Here is a 13,097-nt window from a genome sequence, read left to right on the forward strand (position 1 = left end):
TTTCATATATTACATATTTCTACTTAACTTTTAAAATTATATGGAATACAATTATAGTAACTTTTTTAATGTTCTTGCCTGCTCATTCTAATATCTGTGTCACTTCTGGATTGGTGTCCAGTGTCTGATTACTTTCTCACTATTGATTGTGCTTTCCTGCTGTTTTGCCTGGTTATTTTTGACTGAATGCCAAACATTGTGACTTTTATCTTGTTGGGTGCTGGGTATTTTTGTATTCCTATAAATCTTCTTGAACTTTGTTCTGGGAGGCAATTAAGTTACTTGCAAACAGGCTGATCCTTTCAGGTCTTGTTTTTATGATTTGTTATTCTGTCTGAGAGCAGTACCCAGTTTAGTATTGATTATTCCCCACTGCTGAGGCAAGACTTTCCAAAATACTCTACCCAGAGTTCCAGGAATCTTGAGGTTTTCTAGTCTGGCTGCTGGGAACAGACACTATTCTTGGTCCTGTGTGAATGCAGGCCAGTATTTCTCTAATCATTTTGGATGATTCTTTCCCTGGCCTCGAGTAGTTTCTTCGCATGCATGTCCCAATTATTCCTCCACTGAATACACAAGAATTACCATCTGTAGATCTCCAGGATATCTTGCTGTTCAGCTCTCTCCTCTCTGGTACTCTTTCTAGAAAAATCCAGCTGCCTTGGTCTCCCCATACCCTCAGAACTGTCTCCTCAATTCAGGAAGACCTCTGGGCTCTGCCTATACTTCTCTCCCTTGCAAAATCCTGGAAACTCTCAAAGGAGTATGCTAAGGCAATCATAAGGCTCGCTTTATTTTCCATTTCTCAGGTCTTATTCTCCTCTGTTGCCTGATGCCCAGTTTCTTAAAAACCATTGTTTCAAATAGTTTGTCTATCTTTACAGATGTTCTGGGCAAAAAGGTACATCAAGGCCCTATTATTCCATCTATACATATAGCAGAAGTCTTAAACATATATTTTAATCATTAATTTTACTTTAAAATAATCAAATGCTCACAAAGATACTTGGAAGGTCAACAGTAACGGAGAATAAAGAAATGATGGTTATTAACAAACTGTTAACTATTCATTATACAAGTCTTAACTTGCTTTAAAGCTTTACACTTTAGATCTAAGATAATCGGTTTATATTGTATTACTCTCTTGTCATCACTTACACCTGGTAGCATTTTTCACCATCTAACAAAATGCACTGAGATGTAATTTAGTCATATGACTTTTTTGTTTTCCACTCTTGTCTAATTAAAATTCCAGACAAAATCATAATGTAGTCTCTCAGTACTCTCATTGTGTCATTATTTAAGCAGTAAAATGCAGAAATAAATACTTAAGAATCTGTAATGCCTATAAAATATTGTTTCTTTGTAGTGATGTTCCTTAAAAATGCTTCATAGTCCATTAACAGCAGATAACTGTTACTTTTTCCTATCACTTTTAAACTTTTGTTTCACAATAGAATAAGGAAGTAGGGAAAATAGAGTAAGAAATATTACATAGTAATACAATTACAAGATGTTCTTAGTGAAGATTTAACCTAATATTGCCAATATATTCAATTTTCAATATGAATCATGGTGAAATTATTTGGCCATGTGGTAACAAGTAATATCTGTACTGAAATTCAATAAATATTTGTTGAATAAACTAATTATAATAATGAGTTTAATATGAATGAATACAATCCTCTACTAATTGAACACAAGACTATCAATTATAGGAGGAAGAAAAAATGGAAGAGAATGCTTCCAAGTTTATACCATGGCAGAAGACCTTAAAATACAACATAAATAATTTTAGACCTGGAGGTCTTTTCAAGATCTTGGAGAATACCTTTCCTATTTCAGAGATCGAAAAGTGAACACAAAGATATACATCTACAAATGCTAACAGTAAAGGGAAGAAGTTAGAACAGGACCTATATCTTCTAACTTCCAGTATTTGTATCTCTTCCACCATACAAATTAGCCATAATATTTCTTACTTTTTAACTTCTCCCAACATTCCAGGAAGTGCTAAATAAATAAATAGTAAAATGTTACATGAAAGAAAAAAACAATTAGCTGTTTCCTAAATTTCACTAATTTTCAACTATGGAAAATATGAGCATCCAACTTTTAAATAATTCCAAATGTATAAAACATCAACTCAATGTTGTAAAACAGTTTTACTTTGGTTTTTCTGTAATTTTTTTACAAAATAATATTGTTTTAAAAATGGCTACTTCACCCACCCTCCTCTAAATCCCATCTTAGATCCTCTAACCCAGTGGTTCACAACCCTCTTCCAGGCCAAAGCCTTTTTGTAAAACAAATTCTTTGTAACATCCCCTTTACTACCCTGAAAAGGAAATCCAGAGGAAAAAATGTCCTGAGAATTTACATAATTTTTAAGACATATATATATTCCTAACTCTATAATAAAAGGAAAAATAAATAATTTATAAAAAATAAAATATATTTAAATAAGTAAATGCTCAGGCACAACAACTCAAGATGTCATAATAAAGGAGTCAGATACTTACACCTACATGAATGTGGTCAACCTGTGCCCCACTCAGTAAATGTGTCAAAACAGTATACTCAAATGTGGAACGATGTTGCCTCTAAGAACCACAAAGGTCCACCAAGTGTTATGCCTCTTAGTGGTGGAGCTACAAAGGACAACTGCCACTGAGCTATTAAAGGACACTGGTGTTTCCCTCCCTAATATATCTCTAGATGCCTTTGTGCTTTGCTACTGGTCTCCACTAGTAAGTAGTATTGGCATCACTTGGGAGCTTGTTAAAAACACAGATTCTCGGGTACTACCTCAGACCTATCAAATTCAAATCTATATTTAAATAAGATCGTCAGGTTATATGGATGTAAATTAAAGGCTGAGAAACCACTGGGCACTCCTGGGGGACATAGTAAGGGAGAGGGTAAACAAACTACACATAACAAAAAAAGCGGTTATTTCAATACGTATTTTGAAATTAAAAAAGACATATTTGAAAATCTCTAACAATATTTTGTAGCTAAATTGATAATAAACATTTGTCATTTTTATGAATAAATGAATTAAGTAAATACTCATTAACTCAAAGCTAAGGACTAGAGCCAACTTGGTATTCATTCACTCAGTAAATACTAAAGGTCTATGTGTAAAGCACTGTGCTAAGATCTGTGAGAGAAGTAAAAGGTCATAAAACAGGTCAAAACCACTGCAGTATATAGTTAAAGATTAAACTAAAGCTCCGAAAAAGAAGGAAATGTAACACACTCTTCTCTCAAACATACTTCTAGGTTCATAGATTTAAATTTAATTAAACCAAAGTTTCTCTTTTTGAGGCCACTGGTTTCTGAGTGGTATTGAAGAACAAATTACTAATAATACTTTAAACTGGAGTTATATTTTTTATGAGATGCTCCATTTTATTGTCCAAGTCAAATACTGCTGAAAGACTCATTGTGGTAAGAAAGGAGAAAAACATGGGGAGAGAGAGACAGACAGAGAGACAGAGAGAAAGAAAGAGAGAGAGATGAGCGGGAGGTAAGGCTAACAAGAAAACAGGCTTAACTGAAGTAATTTAAATAGTAACAAAAGAAAATGAGCAAAGAAAGGAGAAATTTCAACACCACTAAGGGAACTAACTACTTACTCTCTTGGGCAAGAAAAGGCAAATTTTTTTGTAAAGGGTCATAAAGTAAATATTTTAGGCTACGAAGGCCATATAACATGGTCTCTTGCAGCTACTCAACTCTTGTAACTACAGTGGTAGCTGAAAGCAGCCATAGATAATAAGTAAACTAATAGATGTGACTGTGTTCCAATAAAACTTTATTTACAAAAGACAGATGGCACAGATTTGGTGCCAGGGATGTAGTTTGCTGATCCCTTGCTCTAGGGGAAAGAATTCAAAAGGTTCAAAGATACAGGCCTAATAAATTAAAATAGAATCTGCATTTAAAAAATAATAAACCATAGGCTCTTTCTTGCTGATGATAAGGGGAATTAAATTACTCTTGAAGAGAAAGTACTTTCCAAATAAAACTTTTTACAATTATAACCAATTCCATTTTCTAGGCGTAACTACTAAATCTGATATTAAACCCTAACTTCTTCCCTGACTAAAAGTCATTCTTATTAACAAAAGAAGCTATTGGTCTGACTTGTATTAGGTTCAGAAAGCAAGGAGTCATGAAAGTGTGCATTTACTAGTTATAGCTGTCAAAGGCACCAGGCAAAAGAAAAAAAGGAACTACTACACCTTGCTTCCCCATAATGGGTCAGATTCTACTGTTTATTCAGGCTAGTAGTTTGTCATTGAAAGAAGCATTAAGAGATAATATTGAAAGAAATATATTTGTTCTCATTACCACCTTCTTCAAACATTAGAGATATGCTTCTAGCTTCCCTTCAGTGATGAATTAATTACTCAAAAATTTGTTGCATTTATTTTTAACATCCGTAACCTCCTGACAATATGCACTCCAAAACTTACTAATTGATTATGTGACCCAGTGTTTAAGTATTTCCTTTCTTCTTCCCAAACCTACCTCTCTAAAGTCCAAAGGAAACTATCTCACGCAGCTATCTAGTTTTTGAAGGAGTCTGTTCCCATTATCCATGTTATTGTCATTCATTCATTTAAAATCCTATCTCCATTGGTTATCATCTATTTTTTTTCACCCAAGCTCATATACCTTGACCACTTCACTTGCCATTTTACAAGTTTTCTTGATTTCTAAAGTCCTTGTGTAGCAGACATTGCTACTGTCTCAACCCACACTGCCGTATCCTTCACTGTTCCCCACATAGCAATGTTTTCTTACTGTATTTTTTTTTTTTTTTTCTGCGCTCCGCGACCATGGCTCACAGGCCCAGCCACTCCGCGGCATGTGGGATCTTCCCGGACCGGGGCACGAACCCGTGTCCCCCGCATCGGCAGGCGGACTCTCAACCACTGCGCCACCAGGGAAGCCCTTTACTGTATTTTTAATATTCTGCCTGAGTGCTTTCTCTGGCACAGCAGCATGCTAGAGCAATGAGTTCTAGAGAGTTAACCCCAGGAACAGCCCTAGACCAATAGCAAAGGGAAGTTATGGATAAATATCCCCAGCCTCCTTGCCCATTATATGGGATAACTGAGGTCATGATACCGGGTCTCCCAAAAGTCCCAGTAAGATTAAGACACAGCGGCTAAAAGAGGTTACCTGCTCTTGAATGCATCCAATATTGTATTCTTTCTCTTAACTGGATCATTTCCCACTTCCCTACAGGTAGTGCCTGGGATTGCCTTCCATATAGACTACTCACTCTCAAATCTTTGTGTGCTTAAGGCGGTCCTCAATCTAAGATGGTCCTCTAACCTTAAAATTCCTGGGTTCCTGAGATTTTGCATTGAGACGAGTTCATAGCACACCAGCCATGAAATCACCAACTGTTTTGCCCAAAGGTAGGATTACATTGTTTCACTTTTGCTAGTTTTCAAAAGATCTGGCACAGCCATCATTTTATCATTCTCCCAAGACATAGCAACACACCAGAGTGATGGCTTTAGCCACCCTCTAAAATGACGCCCAGTTACCTTACCTGTTATAACTGAGTGCTCACGTAATAGGAGCGGGTATGCCTCGCACCAAGCCGCACACAGGAGAGGCTGGGATGCTGGTGTGGGGTGGGGCACGGACACAAGGGCGCGGTCCAGTCGGTAGCTGGCCTCGCTCGGGTTCTTCGGGCTCAGCTGAGCCCCTCCCCCAACCCTGCATACCTGAAGGCTCACAGCCCTCCAGTTCTTGGCCAACACTCCCCTCATTCGGGTTTGGGGCTTGAGCTTTTCCATCCCCAGCATCTGGCAGGGTGTTGGGCCAGGGAAGCCTGATCAAGTGGCCAACAGCGGCTGGAGGGCAGCACCACCCCACCCAGCACCAGACCCCAGGCCAGCAGCCAGAGTCCAGGCTCTGCAGAAAGGCAGGTAAGGGCTGTCGCTGTGTAAATGGGCGGGGGTCACTTGCCCTCAAGTTGGAGGAGAGTCTACATCACAAAACCTAACTCAACTTTTGTTACTAAGGGACTCGTGTTGAGCAAAATCTGATGTTAACTTTAAAGGAGAGATTTGTTCTTCGCCTTCAAATTGTAATTGGGGCGGGGCGGGCGGGCAGCCCTTAGCATTCCACCCTTAATACCTGGCCAGCGCGTGGCCGTTAGCACGAGGCCCTTAGAACAGCGGTTAGAGGTCCCGCTCTGCCAGCAGTCAGCCTCGCAGTGATCCTCCGGGCAGAAAGTGCCGTGAGCGGTGGATCGTGGCCTTCTCCCCAGGGCTCGAGGTCCTCCAGCCTCCACGCTGGTGGGTGAGCTGGGGGGCCCAGGACAGGCTAAGGGCTGTGTCCTGCAAAGCTCCAGAGCCCTTGCCATGGCCGCCCACTGGCTGGGCCCAGGCCTTGACCTAATGGCGGCAGCAGTCTCCATGGGTCCCAGTCAATGGAGGCCTCAGCACCTGGATTGTATGGACACGGCCACTAAGGTAACAGCTTCAATCAGCTTCAATCTGTCCATTCAAGTTTTGAAAATTGGTACAGCTTAGATCAGTTGTCTACCCCCCTAAGAGGTGGCCGGAGGTCAGGGGTAAGTTGCAAGAACACAGCACATCATTAGTTCAGGTCCACCTCTGTGGCCGGGGCTCTTCTCAAAGAAGGACAATTCTTGTGAGCTGGGAATTCACCTGACGGGTATTTGCTACAAGTGATTCACTCCAGTTTAAGTGAAAAGCCTGAGGGCCAGCTGGGTCCTGGGCACTTGGCTCCCTCAGTGATGATGGCTGGGCAGGGTCTGACAACCTGGCCCTGAGGGCACCACCAGCCGAGATCTGCCTCTTCAGCCAAGCCTGGGCACTGGCAGGAGGACCCAGACTGGGTGCTGGATGAACGCTCCCAGGCAGGGTAACGGCCCGCGCAGGGACCCCCTCCTCTTAGCCAGGGCCTGGACCCTGGAGGGAGAAACTTGAGCCTTGGGACCTTGCCCTTTCTTGTCAGAACAGGGAAGAACATTCATTCTGGTGGAGGTTTACAGGAACATCGTTACCTGACCATGACCTGACCTCAAGAACAAAGGTTCTGACACCAAGAAGTTTGACAACTAACTACCCCCCTCCCTCACATTTCCTATAAAAGGGTTTTGCTAAAAGCTTATGGTGAGTTCAGGGTTTGGGGGGCCTGAGCCACCTGTCTCCTTGCATGGCCCTGCAATATACCTTTCTCTGCTCCAAACTCTGATGTTTTGGTATTTTTTGGCCTCACTGTGCGTCGGGCACACAGACTTGCATTCGAGAACGCTCAGGACCCACCAGCCTATAAGTACAGTTTAGATTTGTTTTTCCACAAAATGCATGACTTTCTACTTAATCACATGTAAATGTATCTGCCAATTCTAGATAACAAACATAGTGTAAACCAGATTTTGTTTTTAATTTTCAATTTAAACAGAGGAATGTGGTATAGAAAAATAATCTTCCCAAGAAAACTTTTCATTCTCCTCCTTCCAAAAGTAGGAACTCTAAGAACCATAAACACTGCTTTAAAAAGTCTAACCCTTTGAACATGGAGAAGCCCATAGAACTGAGCCAAAAGAGTACATAACAGAGTTAGCCCATGGAAAAATCAAACTCACGAAACCCTTTCATCAATATTTACCTGCTTGGAAGACCACTTCATCCGTCAACCCAAGGTAGAACCTTTGGAGACATCCTTAATCTTCCCCATTCTCTTAATTCCTCTTCCAGTTAGTCCCATCAATCGAACCTCTCCAAAGTGTCTTTAAAAAAAAATCTCTTCTTCATTCCCCTTGCTCTTATGCCAGTTTGTCTTTCCTGTGACCATAACCTATCTAGGTTCCCTGTTTCATTTCACTTTATTCTGGAAAAACCTGACACTCCCACATCAAACTTAAGACTGTTCAAACCTATAATAGCTCAAGTCCTGAACATCACTTTCAGCATTTCTATAAAACATATGGACATTTACATTATATTTAGACAACACATTTGTTGCCTAAACATTTCATGTATTTTTATTTCTGTTTGGAATGAAGATTAAAAATAATGTTTACCTAAAGATTAAGCAAAATGTTTACCTGTCTGAAGCTACGTCACTGGCAATTTGGTGCTTCACTCCTGACCCATTTTTAATAGAATCCTGTCTTGTGAGCCCATGGGATCGACTTTTCTCCACTGCAGGTACAGATAAGTCACCTGAGGGTCCTTGGAACGGGGCCTGCTCATGCAGTTTTGCTTTCTTCTCCTGAGGTGCCTCCTCATTCCGCAGTCCTCGGAGAACCTTTTGATCAGGTTGCTGTGGTGTATTAGATCCACTATTATAAAACCATGCTCCTGATTTAGTGAGGATTTCTTGTTGTTTTCGGCACAAATTACATACCCACATAACCTGCACACGAATATACAGGGAAAAGAAATTAGTGTTTCCAAAAGTTAAAAGCAAATAAAAATACAGACAACTCAAGGTAACAAAAAAAGTACATGGTTATCCTTTCTGAAGTTAAAATGTAATCCTGATCAACTGCTATTGTTAATTAAATCACATATCTTAATATTGTCAACAGACAAAACTGACAATATTTACTGGCAGTAGAAACACCAAACTAGAATGTGAAATTACTAGTTGTTTATTTATATTCTTTAATTGCTTTGTATTTAAATTAGGGGCATAGTATAATACAAAGAAAATGGATTTGAGGTTAGAAAAAACTTGGGTTTAAATACCAACTGCAAGACTGGAAACTTGGCAACCTTCAACAAGGTACTGAACCTTCATAGCTATAAAACTTAGTTTCCTTAATGATAAAATAAAGAAATAAGTATAATAATATTCATTCCCCTATATTGTTTTGAGGATTGAAATAATTTATATAAAATGTCTGGCACAATGCCTGGTATATGTTGGACTTCAATAGATTACCTACTATTAGGTTAATCTTCTATCATCAACTATATTACAGTTTCTTGAAGGGGCTTTTATTTCTTTTGAGTAGCTCCTAATGACTAAAATAAAGCTAGGAACATTGCTGATCCTCAGTAGAAACCTATTAATTGCTCATAACTTTAGTAGGACACTTAACATAAATTGTACCATTTTAACCATTTTTAAATGCACAGTTCAGTAGTATTAAGTATATTCACATTGCTGTGAAACAGATCTACAAAATGTTCATCTTGCAAAATTCAAAGTCTATATCCATTAAACAGCAAATCCCCTTTTCTCCCTCCCCCCACCCCCTGGTAACCACCATTCTACACTTGATTTTTTAATAGATATGTTTTTCAGACTCCAGGAATCTAAGAATATTAAAACTAACATCTGTTTGACCAGAAAACCTTCGCCTTGTTCTGAAAAATATTTTTCGATTAGAAAAAAAATCATACATTCATGAAATAAAAGGTAAGTTAATATTTCAAGTGTTTTTTATGTTTTATGTCAAATATTGAATCTTACACAGCTCTCCAGATTGCTAAACATTTCCTCATAGTTTAAATAAATTATAATATAGATAATCGCAGTAAAAGAAAACTTCAGCATGGTATTTTCAACTGATACAAGAATGCTTTTGTAAAATACCATTTAAAATTTTTGCTTAACTTCTCATTATTCCCAGTTCACATTGTTTGTATAGTTTATATCATACAACACTGTACTTGATCATTTTGTTATTTTGTTCTCTCTTCAAATTGTATATACATTTCTCTTTTCTCCAACTAAATTGAAAGCTCACTGGGGGCAAGGTCTATATCTTCTATTTGCATAATAAGACCTTATAAATTATAGAACAGTAAGACCTTCTAAATGTTTGCTAACTTGAATTCTTTTGAAGTCTTTCTGGGGGATGTATTATAATAAAATTTTTTATACTATTACACTGAGATTTATGTTTCATCCATTTCCAAAAGAATCAGTCAGCAATAACATCAATTTTTGTGACTATCTTATTTTTAAAAGTAAATAAAGTATTTTTGATACTAAAATACCAACATCTCACTCAAATTTTAAAAAATACATCATAGTCCAAATTCCTTTTGCTTTGAATACATACAAAATATTAATATATCTAACTCATCAATCATCTCAAAAATCAAATTTCAACCAAGATCTTCAGCCTTTCAATGCCATCTTGTGGCAATTATAGGTATTGCAGATATCTTTTAAAAGTGAAAGGTGCACTAAATATAGAACCAGAAAATAATGTTAAAATAAATTAAATTTGAACTTCAACTTTTCTGCTTTATTTTAAACAAATTACTCATTGTACAAATAGCATCATTTCCATATAGTGAAAAATGAAAAAAAGACTTGGAAGCACTATGGGCTTAGTCTTCCTCATCTGTTAACACCTAATAGATATTAATATAAGATAAATGACTGTAAGTGTGAAGGATGATGTCTGACTGTCTATGTATTAATACCCTTCCCATACTCTCTGGGCTATCCACATTGGTTGCTCTTTTTCGGACTAGATCCTATGTGCCCTCCTAAACTGCTGGCTTCTAGTAATCCTTATATCCTAACAACAAATTACCCTTCTCTTACTATCTCCTCCTACTCTTGGATTAAGAGCTTACTAATCTTTAAAGCTTAGGAAGCCTAAATTCACTCACTTAAATTAGTACAGGGACTGACACTTTCAACTGAAACCCTTTACACACATTGCAACTTGTAAATTGATGGTACTGCAGGATGCCTTACAAACACATGCTATGAGATGACTTTTCATTAATTGGCTGTGAAATAATTAACATCTATTAGAGGTAAAGTCTGTGTCCGTGGAAAATAATTTAACTAATTTGGGAATAGAATAGCAGGACTTTTGTTAATGGAACTCTTTAACCAATTAAGTTAACCAGCAAATGTATCTTATGATGAATGCTGTTAAAAATATCTTAGAAATATACATGCCTGTAAATCACCATGGTTAGAGCCTATTAGTGTGGCTGGTCATCATTTATCAAAAAACATCTAGGCCCTAAGAATACAAAGACATAGAGGATTCAAAATTATAAGGTATTATTACTTTCAGTTCTAAATATGCCAATATTTGGGACTTCCCTGCTGGTCCAGTGGTTAGGACTTCGCCTTCCAATGCAGGGGGTGCAGGTTCGATCCCTGGTCGGGGAGCTAAGATCCCACATGTCTCGTGGCCAAAAAACCAAAACATAAAACAAGCAATATTGTAACAAATTCAATAAGGACTTGAAAAAAATTGGTCCACAGGGCTTCCCTGGTGGCACAGTGGTTAAGAATCCACCTGCCAATGTAGGGGACACGGGTTCAAGCCCTGGTCCGGGAAGATCCCACATGCGTGGAGCAACTAAGCCTGCGCGCCACAACTACTGAGCCTATGCTCTAGAGCCTGCTAGCCACAACTACTGAAGCCCGCGCGCCTAGAGCTTGTGCTCCGCAACAAGAGAAACCACCGCAATGAGAAGCCTGCACACCACAACGAAGAGTAGCCCCCACTTGCTGCAACTAGAGAAAGCCTGTGCACAACAAAGACCCAACACAGCCAAAAATAAATAAATAAATAAATTATTTTTTTAATGGTCCACAAAAAAAAAAATACCAATATTTTCAAAGTAATACAGCAATATAAGAGATGGAACACTAGTGACCCAAATTTGTCACTTATTATCGTATGTTCCATTCCACAGACATCCTTGTTGGGGTTAAAAAGGAAAAAAAAAAACACTAAGGAAAATAGGAATATCTCTTTAAAACCATAAAAACGATAAATGTAATAGCTAAACTGCATAGTCAAAAACAAAATTATGTTAAGTGCATACAATAACTAAAAGGAGTTTAATGCTCTGAAAACTCTGATTTTCATCTAAATAGGGATAATAAATAATAGAATAATTCAGAGAAGGGAAGGATTTACTGGTTAGAGACTGGTGCTAATGAGACCACAGGCAAAGCTCATAAGACCAGCTAACTCTGCACAAAATAAAAGGATTTACTAGACTCCAGTCTAATCAGACTACACTCTATTGCTAATCAACAATGCTTATAAATGTATGCATTTGTCAGAGAAGAGTGTAAATTGATCAGTTTAACCCTATCACATGACTAGAAAACTGTGGAAGATGCTAGTTAGCTACTAAACTTACTTCCTTTTTCTCTTAGAAAACTACATTTCCCAATCTCCCTTGTTGTTAGAGATGGCCGTGATCATATGACTGTGTTCTGGCCAATGGATTATAAGTGCAATGATGTGTGCCATTTCCATGACCATTAAAAACTCTCATATGCTACTGTCATGCTCTTCATTCAAGACCCTGGGGGGTAAAGGAACCACAAAAAAAAAAAAGGGAACCTGGGAATCTGCATGAGTACTTGGAAAGGAGCCCTCTGATAATCAGCCACACCAGTGTGGACTTCACATTGGTGAGAAATAAACTTCTATTATGTTGAGCTACAGAAACTTTTTAAGTTTTATCGTTTGCAGTTGATATCATTTCCTTAACTAATTCAAGTATTTTTAAAGTACATGTTCTACTGAATGTGTCACCAGGAGAATGTATGTGGAGAACAATGCATTACTAAAACTGGCATATAAATGTGCTTCAGTGTTGTTCTGGACCCAGCTTTCACTGAGTCCTAAGAACTGGTTATGCACACTTCTTCTCAGCTCTGCATTCGATGAAGTAACCTGGATTACTTGAAAGTAGCCACGGTGAATGTTTTTAGAATATGAAAGTTGGAAAATGCCACAAATCAGGGCTTTTTCTTACAGAGAACCTGTTGTTAACATTTATCAGCACACCACTGAATATAATGTATCTCGTATAGTCTACTAAGTGATTAATACTACATTTAGTATTGGAAGATAAACTTGGATGAAGCTGTAATTTACCATAAAATTAATTCAGACCATAAAATTCCCATTTATTTACAGATGGGCAAATAACTATTAACACTAATTCATTAATTATTTATTCATTCATACAATATTCACTAAATGCCTAGTGTATGCCAGACACTATGCTAAGAGCTGGTGAATACAGCTCAGCAGACAGATTTTGCTGTGGAGTTTACAGTATAGTGGGGGAGACAAT

General features: G+C 38.0%; 1 protein-coding gene across 8 annotated transcripts in view; it reads right to left on the reverse strand.

Annotated features, from left to right (window-relative positions):
• The window catches only part of RIMS2 (regulating synaptic membrane exocytosis 2), a 587,388-nt gene that overhangs the window by 385,028 nt on the left and 189,263 nt on the right, over positions 1-13,097 (reverse strand). For all 8 annotated transcript variants that reach the window (XM_082600831.1, XM_082600834.1, XM_082600833.1 and 5 more), the window contains one exon: positions 8,111-8,421. In XM_082600831.1, coding sequence (XP_082456957.1) covers positions 8,111-8,421 — 311 coding nt within the window. The remainder of the gene's footprint in view (positions 1-8,110; positions 8,422-13,097) is intronic.

The sequence above is a fragment of the Mesoplodon mirus genome (assembly GCF_964341445.2).
Source record: "Mesoplodon mirus genome assembly, chromosome: 16".
Classification (NCBI taxonomy): domain Eukaryota; kingdom Metazoa; phylum Chordata; class Mammalia; order Artiodactyla; family Ziphiidae; genus Mesoplodon; species Mesoplodon mirus.